Genomic DNA, 17777 nt, shown 5'->3' on the forward strand with positions numbered 1-17777 from the left:
AATTTGCCGTTTTTATGCAAACTATTAGGAAGAAAATAGTCTGTAACTTGCGCATCATGTTCTTCATTTGCCAACTCTTGTTTTTCTACCTCAGGAAGTCGTGTGCTGCCGCTCTTTCCACAGACACCATCCCGTCAAAATGGTACGAGTAATATCTTGATCCAGTTTTTAGTGTAGCATCGTTGTCTCTTTTCGTTTGAAATTATCCTGGAAATATTGTTTAAAGTGTGCCTAATGGATTTGTACAAGCGTATATCATAATTAGTACGGTTTTATTATTTAAAATTGCCTTTTGTGTTAATGTTTACCATTGTCAGACCATCTGATCGTGTTTGGGATCCTCTCGTGTAGGCGACCTGTTATTTATTTTGCGAGTTGATGAAGCATAATTGTGATTTTTGAGACAAATGTCTCGTATAGAGAAGGTTGCGTAGGTTGCTTTCATGTTGGAGAATTTTTTACGTATTTCTATGAGTAAAATATCTTTGAATCTAGTGGTGTGTCCTGCACTGTCTTAGGCAAAGCTATTACTTTTCAAAGCTAAAAAAATCTATGATAACATTGCAATATTTAATTTAGAATTTGTATAATTTGTCAAGAAATGGTGTTTTCTTTGGAATTAAGGTAATAGCATACCTTGAAGGATGATCTCGACCGGCTATTCTTGGTTACATTTACAAAGTCTAATGAAATTCAACGTTAAATTCGTCATTGGCGTATTGGTGATTTATAAATTTTGCTTCCATACTTTAAATCACGATCCCACATGTTCTTAACTAATATTGTATAACTACACATGCGGCATCCCTTCATTCTATACTAGATGGTTAACAGGTAAGGATTTGATCAAAGATTAATATTCATGCTTTGTGGCAAAGGTCCTAATTAACGATTGATTCTTAGGCATTGAAGCGGCGTATTAGGTTTGCGTGTTGCATACATAGGTTGAAAAGTATTAGTGTAGGTATGAAAGTGGCCATCTGTATGTATGATACGGTGTGACGGTCTGAACGTTCCCCCGGTCTCAGAATTCTCCTTGATAATCTGCGCATGCACGAACATTACCGTTTGCCAGTTGATACGAGGTTGACTTTTTATTTTCCTGTAATGTTAGCGTGCGCAGTTCAACATTACCGCTTGCCAGTACATACCAGCTTGTTTTATTTTCATGCGAGCGAAGCGAGGCAATGGCAGGAAAGAACCATTATACAATGTCAAGGAGAATTCTGAGACCGGGGGATCGTTCAGACCGTCACCCGTCACAACGGCTGAGAATACGGCGGTGTGAATTGGGTCACGAGGGCCGTTAGACCCTGTTATCTATGTTGGTTAGAACATGGCATGTAGGTTAGGTTAGGGGGAGGAAAGTTATTGCTGTACTTAGCGTTAGTCACCTTTCTTGCTAAAAAGGTCAGGTTAGGTGGGGGTTGTCCAATCTTATTGCACGCTGAGGAGCGGCCCGGTGATGTATAAAGGCTTCCCCTTTATTTTTGATGCTAAAATAAAGGGGAACTCCTATTGGGGTAAATGCAGGTGCTGGGACAAAATTATACTGGCAATTCTTTTCCGTTGTTATACAACGGCTCCGCGTATCTTTGTCTGAAATACGATGTTATGGAGATACGTTTATGATAGTAGCTGGTTGGAAAGCTAACAATTGTTGTGTAAGCTAAGGATATGGCGATCGTATGCGTTTTCTTTGAAAGGGATATACTAAGTATATAATAATAATAATAATAATGTTTATTGGACAAAAACATTTACATACAAAAAATTTACAAAAAAGATTCGGTCCAAGCCCATGTGGAAAGTATATATTGTATACTGTTTCAAAGGTTATAACGGGAAAACCACATTCGAGGTATTTGTATGATACCGGCCACCTTTTTGTATTACGGCTAACTTGGCTATCTTAGAATACGGCAGTGTGAGGGTCTTTAGTTCGTCTCCCCCCCCCCCCCCCCCCCCCCGTTAGGTAAGTAGGTAAGGCCACATGGTATTTTACTGTATTACAGGGCAATGTAACCTAGGACTTGTCCCCATAAACTACAAAGGCTCCGAACATCGGGTTGGGTACTGAAAAATAACTAATTGCGGAAAGAATACTGTAATAGTAAAACAACAAAAAACAAGAAAAATAACTAAATAAATTTTTTCTTTAAAAAATATGAGGAGCAACACAACGAAACTATCATTGGGCCGTTTTCTATTGAATGTTCAACTGATCTTTGCTCAGCCGTATATTGCGCTATGCGGGAACCACGAATTACTGGAATCCCCTTGAAGAATACTGAAATCCCTTATACTATCACTGCAAACCCTAAGAAACTGATAAATAATGTGTATTTTAAAGCATTTTTCTATACTCTTTACACAATATATAAAAGGGTACAGAACCTAACAAACCCACCTAACCTAATACTTCCCAGGTCACAGCCCCTAGGCAGGTGGATCCCCTTCCCAGGTCACAACCCCCTAGCCAAGGTTCTACCTGCAAAAATATAAAAAATATAAATGTTTAAAACAAAAATAACGTAGCATAACAAAGATCGATTTCGGTAATTTTCAAGGGGATTCCAGTAATTAGAGGGGCCGTATCCGTTGTTTACACCGTGCCTTAAATCTATTATGGCTTACCTTAATAATCTGAGAACATGGTTTGTAACCAGTACACAGTCGCCATCACTGAACTAATGAACGGTCAAGCGGCCGACTGGTCACCAGAGGGCAAGGAATGCTTTGTAATTTGAGGAGGGGGGGGGTGGGCTTTACGGATATGCGCAAATAGTGTTTATCATCAAGGATCAATGAAATGGCGAGATCATAATATATCTAGATTCTGATAGGCCAATTCATATTAGAGAGCCCACGAATTGGGAGAATTTTTTTTTCATGCACGCGCAATCAGGCGAAAATTATCACAGTGCGCATAGGAGTGGAGGTTAATAGAATAGGAACGAACATACAAAGTAACAGGAGCTACTCTCCGTGTCACAGTGAAGATAAAAAAGGGACTTAGAAAATTTTTTTATTTACCGTAAGAAAAAAAATTTTATTTACTGCAAGTTAATTTAATTTTTTTTCTCATTACGTATTAACGAAGATAATGTATTCGACAAAAATTTAATTTTGTTCACGTGCTTTACCGGACAGAAATACAGATAACAAAAGCGAGGGGTAGTATTACGATAAATTACCGAAACAGGTTTAAAATTAGCCACTTGAATGGTTAAAAATGCATTTTAGAATTTGTTTTGGTTATAATTCTAAAGCGAATTGCAGAGATTTGCTAGGTTTTACGATAACGTAATCATTTTACATTATTGTAAAGGTTTCATATAGGATATCAAAACTTGGTAATTTTATACAATAGCTCTGCCAGCAAGTTATCAAATTTAAATACATTAGCCAAAAAGAGGAAAGTCCAAGGTTTCGTTTGATAGATAAATCTAAGCAGTGCTAGGTCTTAAAGTGATTTACCGGGGGTTCCCCCCCCCAATATTTGAAAGGTTTACAAATACTGTTCCTCATAAAACTAAAAAATATCAATTATAAGTGCAGAGCTTTTGTATAGAAATGCCCATAACTCCAGCTACTTGTTAAGAATAACCTCTCTTTGATTAGAACTTATGTTTGTCAAGACTATATTGACAAACTATTATTAGGTAAAATTTATGTAATTAGCAACTTATCATTTGTTGATTTGGGAAACTTTATCAGGTAGAGCATCATGTAGTTTAATGCTTAAATCATTTTTTAATGTAAAGTAAAAGGTGTGATGGATGTAAAATTAAAATAGATTAAGAAATTGAACCACTGCATAATAAAATTCCTGTCTATACAATGTACGATATTTTTTAGAATTTAGAAAAATATATCTAAATTATTAGTGCAGAGCTGCTGTTCAGTTCAGTGGTTGGCAGAGGGGTTTGCCTTTCCATCGGCACCTCCTTGGTTTTCTTCTTTATTCTAATTCTCTTCCACATCTGATAAATATATTCTTTTCTTTTCTCTTCTTCGTACGGCTGCTGTAATTCTATCATTTTCCTTCTCTTGTCGCTGAGGTTTGGACAGTCAAGAATGAAATGGGCGGGATGTTGTATTGAATTGCCTAAAACTCCAGCTACTCGTTAAGAATAACCTCTCTTTGATTAGAACTTATGTTTGTCAAGACTGTATTGACAAACGATTATTAGGTCAATTATTTAAAAGGTCCATACTTTTCAGGGTAAGGTAAAATGCAGCGATTTAAGGACCAAAAAGAAAGAGGAGCTGCTAAAGCAGCTTGAAGACCTAAAGCTTGAGCTATCCGGACTTAGGGTAGCAAAGGTGACTGGCGGAGCAGCTTCTAAACTTTCAAAGATGTAAGTACAAAGCTAACTGTGGAGGTCTGATTTTTGTTTTGTTTTTCATATTTGGTACCTTGAAGCATGTACAGTGTTTGGATTTTGAGTCCTTGCCTTGGTGTGTCTTTGGTTTGAGTGTTGCCAGTGCACGGAATTTTTTAGACCCCATGGAGCTCACAAACGAACAGGACTTGCTCCTGGGGTCCTTATTAGTAAGAATCATATATTGAGAGCAGTTCAATATTTTCCAACTGAAGTTGCCAAAAAATGAGATTTGGTGTGACTTTTTAAATTTAGATGCATGTGATTGCTTTAGTTTCTGAAGGAATTAGTTTTATGGTCGTTAGAACTGTTTGAAATGCTATAATTATCCTAACAAGGGTAACTGTAATGATTCGTTTGAAATGTATTCATCTGAAACCCTTGTAACTTTTTTTGTACTCGATTTGATTACTTTTATAGCACATGTGCAAATGTACATATTTAAGTTTCTTTTGTACAGTATTTTGTGTACACATCCTTCAGTATAGTAAACAAAATCCTTGAAATTATATGCAGTATATTGGCAGTAGTTTGATATTGGTCTTGAACATAGCAAATTTAACTACCAAGCTTTGGCATGTACTGTTACCTACCAGTACTGATTGTAAAGAGAATTTCCCATAAGCTTAGTCTAGCAGATGACCTGCTTTTATATCTTAGTGTTTTTAACTTTGATATGGTAACAGTGTAAAAATAAAGAAAAGTAGTTATTCATGGCAAGGAGCCTTTTTTTCCATTGAAAGACCACCTCTGTTGCTCCAAAAGAGAAACGATACTCATGACCAATGAACCTCCAGGTAAATGAACATTGAAAATCTTCTGTGTGCCTTAACATGTGATGAACCTTTCTAACCATATTATTTTCATGATGGCTTTGATCGATAGACCTGATAAAGCCTTTGGTTGAGCAAACACAGTGTTCAGTCCAACAGTGCTTTAATCTTCTGCTTATAACTTCCAGCCGAGTTGTGAGGAAGTCCATCGCCCGCGTGTCTGTCGTCATTAACCAGAAGACTAAGGAGAATCTTAGGAAGTTTTATAAGGTAAGTCAAATGAATTTTTTATAAAGGAAATAATTTGTTATATCATGTTAAACTTAAATATTTTACATGCGATTTACTTTAATGTTGTTTTGTTTATTTCCTTCCTTTCCAATGTTATTGTTTTCTTGTTTATTTCCTTCCTTTCCTCACTGGGCTATTTTCCCTGTTGGAGCCCTTGGGCTTGTAGCAAGCATGCTGCTTTTCCAAGGGTTGTAGCCAGGGTATAAATTTGAGTATTTGTCCATTACTTTAAAAGCTGCTGCTTTTTACCTTGGATTGCCTTGAAACTTTTACAATTTTCTTTAATTATGAAGCTAGTAAAACTGAAATTACCTTCCAAATATCTTAAAATTACCTTGAAACCATGCAAATTACCTCAGACTATGGTAATTACCATAAAAGTTTAAACCCTGGTTGTAGCTTAGCCAGTAATAATAAATAAAAACAAAAAAAATTGTGAACATTTTCTTTTCACAGAATAAGAAGTACAAGCCCCTTGACTTGCGCCCAAAGAAGACTCGTGCCATCAGACGCAGGCTAAAGACGAATGAAGCTAATGCCAAGAGTCAGAAGCAGATTAAGAGAATGTATTCCTTCCCTAATAGGAAGTTTGCTGTCAAGAAATAGAGAGTTTTGATGTGAGATTAGCCCCTTATTTTTTCCTTTTGAGGTTTACAAACAATAAATCATTATATTTATGAACGGAATTAATCAGATGTACGAATTTAATTTGTTTAAAACTTTCATCTAAGCCACTACTGGACATCATTTATAAAACACTATTTTTCTTAACATTGCATTTACCAATTTGTGGTTGTTGCCTACTTGTGATATTTGTGCCCAAGTTGAAATAATATCTTGGAGCACTGGTTGGTGTTGAAGGTCTACATGAAAAGTCTGGTAAACTACTGGTTAGTGTCCACCAAATCACCATCCCTTTGCTGCTGTATCTCTTGAGATACTGCACTTGAAACTCGTTAGCACCCATATGGAGTCATCAGAATATCCATTTAGAGAAAGAGAAAAGTATTGTAGAATCTTTTCAAGTGGGTTTTGACTTTAGTAGTGTACTTTGGACATTTTAATCATGGTAATTTTTGTTAATAGAGTATGTACACTGTCTTGCTTTTGGTTAAAGTATTAGCATTAGTCTAGCAGATGACCTGCTTTTACATCTTAGTGTTTTTAACTTTGATATGGTAAGTGTAAAAATAAAGAAAAGTAGTTATTCATGGCAAGGAGCCTTTATTCCATTTCCCTGTGGACGCGGGGACATAAAACAATTAGAATAGCTTCAACGTTATCCCTGTGTGTCGTAAGAGGCAACTAAAAGGGACGGGACGAGGGGACTGGGAACCCCCTCTCCTGTATCTACATCCTGTGAGATATTGACAAAGAAATGGAGCTGGGAGGAGAGTGACTGCTCCCCGCACTCTAGTTTTGGGGTGTTTGAATGTGCGTGGATGTAGTACGATAGAGAGTAAAAGATGTGAAATTGGAAGTATGTTTAGGAATAGAAGGATGGATGTATTGGCCTTGTGTGAGACGAAGATAAAAGGAAAGGGTGAAGTGATGTTTGGTGAAATGTCTGGTAGAGTCTCTGGGATTGAAAGGGGAAGAGCGAGAGAGGGTGTGGCTTTATTGCTGAGTGAATGGATGACAGGTAAAGTAGTGGAATGGAAGGAGATATCTAGGTTAATGTGGGTAAGGGTTAGGTTGGGTAGGGAATGTTGGGCGTTTGTCAGTGCATATAGGCCAGGTAGTGAGAAAAGTGAAGAAGAGAGGAATGAGTTCTGGAATGAATTAATTAGGTGTGTAGAAGGAATTATGTAGTCATGGGTGACTTAAATGCTAGAGTGGGCGATGGAGAGGTAGAAGGTGTCATTGGGAAGCATGGCGTACCAGGTGAAAATGAGTGGTGGGAGACTTAGATATGTGTTTAGCAAGAGATGGTGATAAGTAATAGCTTTTTCAAAAAGAAAGATAAAAATAAGTATACATGGGTAAGAGTGGCAAATGGAATAGTAGAAAGGGCATTAATGGATTATGTGTTAATAACTAAAAGAATGTTTGGAAGATTGAAAGACGTGCACGTGTTTAGGGGTATGGCTAACGGTATGTCTGATCATGTTTTGGTGGAAGGAAAATTAGTTGTAGCACAAGAGTGGGGGAATAGAGTAGGTGGATGTAAAAGGGAAGCTAGTGAGGGTTGAAGAGCTAATAAAACAGGGTAAAAAGTAAATATCAGGAAAGGGTGAAAATGACATATGACGAAGTGAAAGTAAGAGAAACTGGCAATTTAAAGGAGTGGAAGTTAGTAAAAGAAAATGTTTTTGGGATTGCAAGTGATGTGTGTGGCAAGAAGGTTGTTGGAGGCAGCATGAGGAAGGGCAGTGAATGGTGGAATGAAGGAGTGAAGGTGAAAGTGGAAGAGAAAAAGAGGGCTTTTGAAGAATGGCTGCAGATTAATAGTATAGAGAAGTATGAAATATATAGAGAGAAAAATATGGAAGTAAAGCGCAAGGTACGTGAGGCAAAGAGGGCAGCTGACAATATCAGGAAAGGGTGAAAATGACATGACGAAGTGAAAGTAAGAGAAACTGGCAATTTAAATGAGTGGTAGTAAAAGAAAATGTTTTTGGGATTGCAAGTGATGTGTGTGGCAAGAAGGTTGTTGGAGGCAGCATGAGGAAGGGCAGTGAATGGTGGAATGAAGGAGTGAAGGTAAAAGTGGAAGAGAAAAAGAGGGCTTTTGAAGAATGGCAGCAGATTAATAGTATAGAGAAGTATGAAATATATAGAGAGAAAAATATGGAAGTAAAGCGCAAGGTACGTGAGGCAAAGAGGGCAGCTGACAATATCAGGAAAGGGTGAAAATGACATATGACGAAGTGAAAGCAAGAGAAACTGGCAATTTAAAGGAGTGGTAGTAAAAGAAAATGTTTTTGGGATTGCAAGTGATGTGTGTGGCAAGAAGGTTGTTGGAGGCAGCATGAGGAAGGGCAGTGAATGGTGGAATGAAGGAGTGAAGGTAAAAGTGGAAGAGAAAAAGAGGGCTTTTGAAGAATGGCTGCAGATTAATAGTATAGAGAAGTATGAAATATATAGAGAAAAATATGGAAGTAAAGCGCAAGGTACGTGAGGCAAAGAGGGCAGCTGACCTGAGGTGAGGTCAGGGATTGGGTCATTCATATGAAGAGAATAAGAAGTTGTTCCAACACGAATACATACCTCGAACTACTTTCTTAGGAGTTACCTGTAATCTCCTCTCTACCGACCAGAGTTTTGTGTAGTGTACCCCCCACCCCGTTTTCTATGGAGGCCTACCCCCGGCATTAAAGAATGTGCCCCGAGGGTAGGCTTATGGTAGGTCGATGTCCGCCTGGGTCAACAGCTTCAGTAAGTTCTCTGGTCGCGACGTGTTGATTCTCTATCGATCCTTTGTGTGCGTTCTGAGTGTCCCACGTGTTCCCGCGTGGTAACTTGTGTTTCCTGTGTACTGTTCCCGGGTGTTCCTGTGTGTTCACCTTCCACCCTTGTGCTTACCCAGTGTATTCCTTGATTCCCTTCGTGCTTGTGTCTTGCGTGTGTGCATTATGGAGCAAATCCGCCGTTGTCCTGGGCCTAGGGCCGGCAAATCGTGTGGAGCGTTCCTCTCCGAGCCTGAAGTGGACCCTCACTCCCTTTGCTCCTCCTATAGGGGAAGGGTTTGTTCGTCAGCAGATACGTGCCCCGAGTGTGTAGGTTGGAGTGATATCCAGTGGGTACGTTACGGTACTAAAAAGAGAAAATCGGCGAAACGTTCCCCCAGAAAAGCTAGCGTTACTTCGCCGCTACCATCACCCAGTGAGCGGTCCGACGGGGCCTCTGTTTCGCTGTCCCCTACACAGAGTAGGGGCCGAGGTAAGTCTGTCGTGGAGAAGGAACAAGCGGCCTTCCCCAAGAGTCTAGTGAAAGTGCAGTGGCGGTTGCGGGCCCTTCTAGGGCTAGTGAAGAACCCAGTAGTGCGTCCGGAGAGTCGGCCCTTGTGCTCGGGGGCCACGTGTCCTCCGATGACCCCTTATGCGGTAGTAACGCGGTGTCTGTGTCTTCGCCGCCCTCGTGGGCCTGTGCTTCAGGGTCTTCGGTAGGCGGAGACAACCAGAATAAGTTACAGCCTTCGGGTAATGATGCCTTCGGTTGGAAGCTTCCGAAGACACCAGGTAGGTCCCCGTTACGAATGGAAGAGGGCCTGGACCCCTGGCTTCCTAGCATGGAGCGCCTTAGATCGTTCCCGGCCCCTCTCATGGAAGTCACCAAAGATTTCCTTCAACCGTCGACCTCGGGCACTCAACGCGTTAAGTCCCCCGTCGGGTTCGTCAGAAGATTATTTCTCGTCAGGGGAAGAAGCCAGGAGAAAACATCGTCGTCGGAGAGAGCAGTCCAGGAGCAGGCGTTCCCGTTCTAGGTCGCGCTCCAGGTACAGTAGGAAGCGCTCCCGCTCCCCAGGGCACAAGTACAGGAGGAGTAGGTCTCCTGATGGCGATTGGGTCTTCGTACCCCAGGAGTCAAGAGTACTTTGTTCCCCGGACTGCCGGTCCAGAGAATTCTCGCCAAGGATACCGTCCTCCAAACACGACCTTGACCCTCGCAACCAAGCTCGCAGGAAGGACTCTACAGATAGGCGTAAGTCCTCGAAGCCTCCGGTTCACCCCGCCCAGTGGGGGGGAAACGCGCTTCTTTTCGGGCAGCCTGGCCGAACCAGCCCAGCTGGTGCGGCCTTTGGGTCGGAAGGAACGGTTCCCGCTGTCGGGTCAGCCCACGGGAACCGCGTCCTCGTCACCCAGAGCCCTTTAGCGGACGAGAGTCCCCGCTGAGTCGGCGATGCCTGCGTTAACCCAGGCCCCTGGTGCGGACGTCCCCGCCGATGAAGTCCAGTACCTCGGTAGGACCCCTGGCTCCAAAAACTAGACGTCCTGTCGGTGTGCCCGGCAACCCAGCTCCCCGGTCGCAAGCCGAGACCTCGGCTGACGGGAGGGAGGGTTCCCCAACGGAGGACTCGGCCTATAGGAGGGTGGTTGGCCTTATCAGGAGGCACCATAAGATTGAGGAACCTGCAGCTACGGACGAAGACTTCTGGAGGTCAAGCGTGTTACGGATAATGCAGACCCCTACCCAACCTAAGACGTCTCTAGCGCTTCCTCTAGCCCGAGATCTGGTCCTAGGGCAAGAGTATGTGGACAAAGTGGTGGCTAGTAATGCCGAGGCCCCCAAAACCCAGAGTTCCTCAAAATTGCTCCAGGGCCTCAAGACTCAGGGCAAAGTATATGTGCCAGAGGGGCGTCGCCCAGGCCCCTGTAAAGTGGAATCTGCCATTGACATCCTGGGTCAGGGCGTCTCAGAGGATAGAGCCTCTTTGGCCCCAGTTTGTTTCTCTCCATCGGAGGCCTCCATGATGGAAGAAATGTCAAGGGATCTGGTGAACGTCTCCTCTTGGCTGGACTGGTGGGCTTCCACCTTTGTAGGAGTACAACCCTCGTTCGACCCCGCGGACCCTGACCAGCAGAGCCTCCTGAGGGAACTTATTACCTCCGGGGGTAAAACCTTAAAGTTTCTAACATACCAGTCGCTCGCCTTGACAGCTAACTGGGTACTCCGCAAAAGAGACACCGTACTGGCTAAGGTGTCCCGGAAGGTTCCAGACAGGGAAGCGCGGGCCATGAGGAGCCTACCCTTGTGGGGGGAGTCCTTGTTTCCACTGGAAGAACTAGAGACCATCATTGAGAAGGTCTCGAAGAAGGAGTCGTCTAACACCCCCAGGCCTACGCCTTCTAGGAGACCGCCCTACAAGAGGTCCGTCTCAGATAGTGCCGCGACGGCCCAGGCCTCTCCCAGCACGACGAGGAGAGAGGCTCCCTCTTCCTCCTGGTCCTCAGCGCCTCAACCCCCCCGTAGGGGAGCTCCAGCATCCTCAAGCTCCTTCAGAACAGGTTACTCTGCCTCTAGGAGAGGCCGTTCAGGCCGCTCCTCCAGAAGGAGATAGTGGGAGGCCCCCTATCCCCGCCCAAGCCTCGGGTTGGGGGATGCCTCAGACTACATTGGCAAGCATGGAAGGCTCACGGAGCGGAGCCTTGGACAGTGTCCGTACTAAAGGAGGGCTAAAGACTACCGTTCTTAGCAGAACCACCCCCTCTTATCCCGGCCTGCCGGGCGGAATGTCTGGCTCCCAAAGACGCGTTGAAGAAGACCGCCCTTCAAGAGTAGGTGTCCTCCATGTTAGAGAAGGGCGCCATGGAAGAAATTCTTCTCCCAGGCCCGGGTTTCTACAGTCGTCTGTTCCTAGTAGAAAAAGCAACGGGGGGGGGGGGGGGGAGACCGGTTATAGATCTGTTGGCTCTCAACAAGTTCATCAAGAAGACGGACTTCAAGATGGACACTCCGAAGTCAGTCCTGCTGTCCTTGAGGGAGAAAGATTACATGATGACCATAGACCTCAAGGACGCCTACTTCCAAATTCTGGTCCACCCCTTGAGTCGAAAGTTTCTCCGGGTGAAATGGGGTTCCCAGATCCTGCAATTCAAGACCCTTTGCTTCGGATTGTCAACAGCACCCCAGGTGTTCACGAGAGTCTTCACGACTGTCTCAGTGTGGGCTCACGAACGAGGCATTCGCCTCATCCGATACCTGGACGACTGGTTGCTTCTTTCCTCCTCGAAGGACCTCTTGGAGGAACAAGGGATGAAACTCCTCCAGTTTTGCAAGGATCTGGGCATCGTAATCAACCCGGAGAAATCAAACCTATCCCCATCCTCCAGAATGAACTACTTGGGAATGACGTTAGATACCATCCTGGGAAAAGCCTTCCCTTCGGAGGACAGAATAAACAACCTCATGAATATCATTCGGCCGTTCCTGTCGGGGCGCCCCAGGAGAGCGAAAGACTGGCAGAAACTGATAGGTCACCTGGTCTCATTGGAGAAACTAGTTCCCCAAGGGAGGGTAAGGCTCAGAGCCGTACAATGGAACCTGAAGAACCTCTGGTGCCAACTGGACTCACAAGTCCTAATCCCAGTTCTACCAAACACGAGACCCTCCCTGGAATGGTGGCATTGCCGGTCGAACTCGCTCAAGGGGATGCCCTTCGCGAGCGACCCCCCCGAGTTACTACTGTTCACAGACGCCTCCAACCAAGGGTGGGGATCCCATCTCCTCGACGAAACAGCACGAGGGACCTGGTTGGACGGGGAAAAGGAACTCCACATCAATGTCCTGGAGTTGAAGGCAGTCCAGAAGGCTTGCCTACACTTCGCAGATCTTCTAAAGGGAAACACCGTGGCGTTGATGTGCGACAACGCCACTGTAGTAGCATACATAAAGAAGCAAGGAGGCTTGAAGTCGAATGAGTTGTGCGATCTCACCATAAAAGTTCTAGTTTGGGCAGAAGAGAACCAAGTGGTGGTGTTAGCGAGGTTCATTCCCGGGAAGAAAAACATGCTGGCCGACGGTCTCAGCAGAGTGGGCCAGATAGTAGGGACAGAATGGTCCCTCCTTCCAGAAGTAGCCAAGCTCATCATCCAACGTTGGGGTTCCCCGGTGATGGACCTCTTTGCAACAAAACTTAACGCCCAACTCCCCGTATATTGTTCTCCTGTACCAGACCCAAAAGCAGCCTTGAAAGACGCCTTTCAGCACAAGTGGGACAATCTAGACGTGTACGCTTTTCCCCCTTTCACGTTGATAAGGCAGGTGCTCAACAGAGTAAGGACAGCCCGAAACCTAAAGATGACTTTGGTAGCGCCCTGGTGGCCGGAGAGAGAGTGGTTCGCGGACCTAAAAGACCTGGCGAGTCAACCACCGTGGCCTCTGCCCGACAGGTCAGACCTTCTGCATCAACCTCATTTTCTCAGGCTCCACGACAACCCACTCTCCCTACGTCTTCACGCCTGGAGACTATCGAGCGGCTCCTGAAGAAAGAAGGATATTCTTCATCCACTGCTAAGAGAATGTCGCTATACCTGAGAGTCTTCAGCCGCGGTCTACCAGGCTAAGTGGGCCTCCTTCACGAAGTGGTGCTCTGAGAAGCACATTAAGCCTCTTAAGGCCTTTATCCCAGACATAGCAGATTTTCTGGTGTTTCTCAAGAGACAAGATGGGAATGTCGATCCCAGCCATAAAAGGGGTTCGGGCCGCCTTAGGCCAAGTCTTCCTCCTGAAGGGCATCGACCTGGGGGCCTCGAGGCACATAGCGATGCTTGTCAAGAGTTTCGAGCAGTCCTGCCCCCCACAGGCGAGTAGGGTGCCCCAGTGGGACTTAGCCAAGGTCCTGAAGATGTTGTGTGGCCCCCCCCTTTGAACCTTTGAAAGATATCGTGGACAGGGATCTCACTCTCAAGGCCGTTTTCTTGCTGGCCTTGGCGTCCGCTAAGAGAGTGGGTGAGATCCATGGGCTGTCATATGACGTTTCTCATTCGAAGGGGTGGAAAGAAGTATCCTTCAAGTTCGTCCCTTCTTTTGTGGCTAAGACCCAGAACCCAGCAGTCTGGGATACGAGGTTCGAAGGTTTTTCAATACCTGCCATCCCTAGGATGAGTAATTCAGAGGATTTGAAATTATGCCCTGTACGGACCATTAGAAAATACCTTGAAAGAACGGCTCATCTCCGCCCAGGCATCAAGAGCCTCTTCGTATCTACGGGTATTACTAAGAAGCAAGTGTCCAAGAACACCATTTCCTTCTGGTTGAGACAAGTTATTGCCAGAGCCTACAAGGAGGAAGGCATAGCAGTGCCAGGCACCCCCAGACCTCATGACATCAGAGGCCTGAGCACGTCCTTAGCCTTTGAGAAAAACATGGCAGTAGGTCAGATCCTGCGAGCAGGTACTTGGTCGAACCAGTCAACCTTTACTGCCCATTACCTCAAGGACTACTCGAGGAAGTCCTTAGACGGGTTCTCCATTGGAACAGTCATCTCCGCCCTCCAAGCGGTGTAACGGTAAAAGCCCCAGGCTCAATCACGGCTAGCAACCGGGAGACACAGGTGCGTTTTCCTTCCATCCTACCCAGTTGCTTCCTAGCCTCATCGGGGAGTACCAACTTATACCATTGGATAACACATTCTTCACGGCTACGCTACTGAATGCAACATCAGAAGAAGTTTTTTCAAAGGGTGAGTACTTAGACACTAACGTGAGCTCTTTGTGTAGTTACCCTCTCATCCGTTTTCTAGTAGGTACCGTTATCCCTGGGCCTCTTGGCCTCCGCTTACCGGGTCAGAATAGCACTCCCGCCTCTTAAAGTGTAAGTCTCCTAAGAAAGTAGTTCGAGGTAAGTATTCGTGTTGGAACAAATAAAAAATTTTAAGTAATTTTTATTTTTCCTAACATACTTACTGAGAACTACTTTCGGGTAATGGCCCTCCCTTCCTTCCCCGAGTGCCTCTCTTCCCTTGCAAGCATTGTGCTAATCCAATAGAACTTACTGAAGCTGTTGACCCGGGCGGACATCGACCTACCATAAGCCTATCCTCGGGGCACATTCTTTAACCCTGGATAGGTACGGTCCTCGGACACCCCTTTAAGGGTATACTCGGACGCGAACGACCCCGACGCCAAAAAAAATTCTTGAAAAATCAGTTTTTGCAGTAACCTCCTTTTTTCTTTTGCCAAAAAAAACTTCAATGAATGCTTAAAACAACTGTAAAGATAAATACTACTCATCTGCAGAAAAACTATTTATTATAAGTATTTTAAAAAATTAAGTAGAAAAAAAAAAAGACCTGACATAAAAATTCATAAAAAAAAAAGTTTATACATATATACACAAATCCTTTTAGGAATTGATTCTTGAATGTTTAGGACACATCTTGATGTATTTTGGATGAAGTCAGACCCATGGAGGTGAAGATCTGAAATGAGAAAAAAAGGGTAACTTTTTTTGGCCAAAAAAAATTGTCCAAATTTCATGAATTTTTTTGGGTACCCAAATGAAATAGGAAGTGGCTAATTTTTTTAGGGAATAAACATATGTTATCCTAAAATAGAAATATGTAAAACAATCTTCATTATTTTGTAAATTACATTTATATCAGGGGCCATATCTAAAGGTAATTTTTTGAGTACTTGGAAATTTCGTAAAAAAATACATATATTTAATATATAATATGATATTTATGCAGGTAAAAATATACCAAAATATCACAAATTCTATAGGGAACAAGAATATATATAGATAGGGCAGCTTACGCTTTGGATATGACCACAAAATGGCCGCCAACCACACTGACTCAGACTCCCTAATCTGCCACTTGAAATGTAGGAAGGGTATGTCAATTTCAAGGTGTTATTTACTAATCTAATTATTATTGGATATGCATAAAAATTGTATGGTGGGTTGCTGGATAATTGTCGATTATTTTACGACTATAAAATTAAAATTCTGACCCAAAAAATCTTTTTTGAAGGGAAATAAAATCGAAAAAAAAAAATGTAAAACAATATTTTAGCTAAAAAAATTTGATGATATTCAATCAAAAAAAAAGTAAACAAAATTTTCCGACAAATAAACATCTAGAGGAATCATTACTCTGTGATAGTTCCTTAGTACGTAGTAATTTTGAAAGAATTGGGAAAAAACGAAAAAATGGCAATCACCGGAAAATCGAACACATACCTATATATACGCCATATCTGGCTAAAAAAAAGATAGGCATGGGTAGCCAGATCATCTAGAAACACTTTCCAACACTATAGAAATATAAGTTTTGCGACACTACTTGCCAATTCCTTACGGTAACATGACTAAGCAAAAAAATGCAAAACAATTAAAAAGGGGCACTCGTGGAAAAATGGCCATTCTAATATACGGCATTTCAGAAAAAAAAAATTTCAGCCACGTGCTAGGCAAACCATCAAGGCATATTTTCCGACAAATAAACATATAAATGAAATATTACTCTGTGATAGTTCCTTAGTACGTAGTAATTTTGAAAGAAATGGGAAAAAACGAAAAAATGGCAATCACAGGAAAATCGAACACATACTTATATATACGCCATATCTGGCTAAAAAAAAAATAGGCATGGGTAGCCAGATCATCTAGAAACACTTTCCAACACTATAAAAATATAAGTTTTGCGACACTACTTGCCAATTCCTTACAGTAACATGACTAAGCAAAAAAATGCAAAACAAATAAAAAGGGGCACTCGCGGAAAAATGCCCAACATTCTAATATACGGCATCTCAGATAAAAAAAAAAGACATGCACGTGTTAGCCCAACCATCAAGGCACACTTTCTAACACATAAACATGAAAAAAAAATCAATAATATACGGCAATTCCTTACTACGTAGTAAATTTTTACAAATATTGAAAAAAAAAACAGAAATTGGCAACCGCAGTTAAATACCCAATATACCAATAACTACGTCGTATCTGACAAAAACAAAATCACGCATGGGTAGCCAGATCATCTAGACACACTTTCCAACATTAAAAAAGCAAAAGTTTTACGACACTATTTCGCAATATCTTACGGAAAAATGACTTGGCAAAAAAATTAAAAAAAATTAAAAAGGGACACTCGCGGTAAAATGCCCGACATTCTAATATACGACATCTCAGATAAAAAAAAAGACATGCACGTGTTAGCCCAACCATCAAGGCACACTTTCTAACACATAAACATGAAAAAAAAATGAATAATATACGGCAATTCCTTACTACGTAGTAATTTTTACAAATATTGAAAAAAAAACAAATTGGTAACCGCAGTTAAATACCCAATATACCAATAACTACGCCGTATCTGACAAAAACAAAGTCATGCATGGGTAGCCAGATCATCTAGACACACTTTCCAACACTAAACAAGCAAAAGTTTTACGACACTATTTGGCAATATCTTACGGAAAAATGACTTGGCAAAAAAATGAAAAAAAATGAAAAAGGGGCACTCGCGGTAAAATGGTCCTCGTGGTGATGAACGACATTTTAACTAAAAAAAAAAACATGCACATGGTAGCCAAACAATCCACCAAGACTTTCCACAACTGATAACCTATACAAGTTGCACCATTCTACGACAATTTCATAATACGTAATAACTTTGATAATTATGCAAACTACCTCAGAAGGGTAAACTCGGACGCGAACGACCCCGACGCGTCTCAGAAATCGGGGAAGGAGTACAGCTACAGCAATGCACATCTGGACACTACTAGAGCGTGTAGGGGAGACACCTCCTGCAGGTCGATCACCCACAAATTCAGTCACAGGGGTGAGTCACGTGAGAAAAACCTGTTTTTTTTTGACGCTCGGGGTCGCAAACGACCCACCGTACCTATCCAGGGTTAATGCCTGGAGTAGG

At 42.8% G+C, this 17777-nt stretch overlaps 1 protein-coding gene across 1 annotated transcript; it reads left to right on the plus strand.

The window, feature by feature from the left end:
* RpL35 (Ribosomal protein L35) lies at positions 1-6073 on the plus strand. The gene is made up of 4 exons (XM_068346321.1): positions 1-142; positions 4228-4364; positions 5350-5431; positions 5909-6073. Exons 1-4 carry the CDS (start codon positions 140-142, stop codon positions 6056-6058), a joined length of 372 nt encoding a protein of 123 aa, XP_068202422.1. The 5' UTR covers positions 1-139; the 3' UTR covers positions 6059-6073.
* Positions 6074-17777: the final 11704 nt, after the last annotated feature.

This window comes from Palaemon carinicauda, chromosome 22 (genome assembly GCF_036898095.1).
Source record: "Palaemon carinicauda isolate YSFRI2023 chromosome 22, ASM3689809v2, whole genome shotgun sequence".
NCBI lineage: Eukaryota > Metazoa > Arthropoda > Malacostraca > Decapoda > Palaemonidae > Palaemon > Palaemon carinicauda.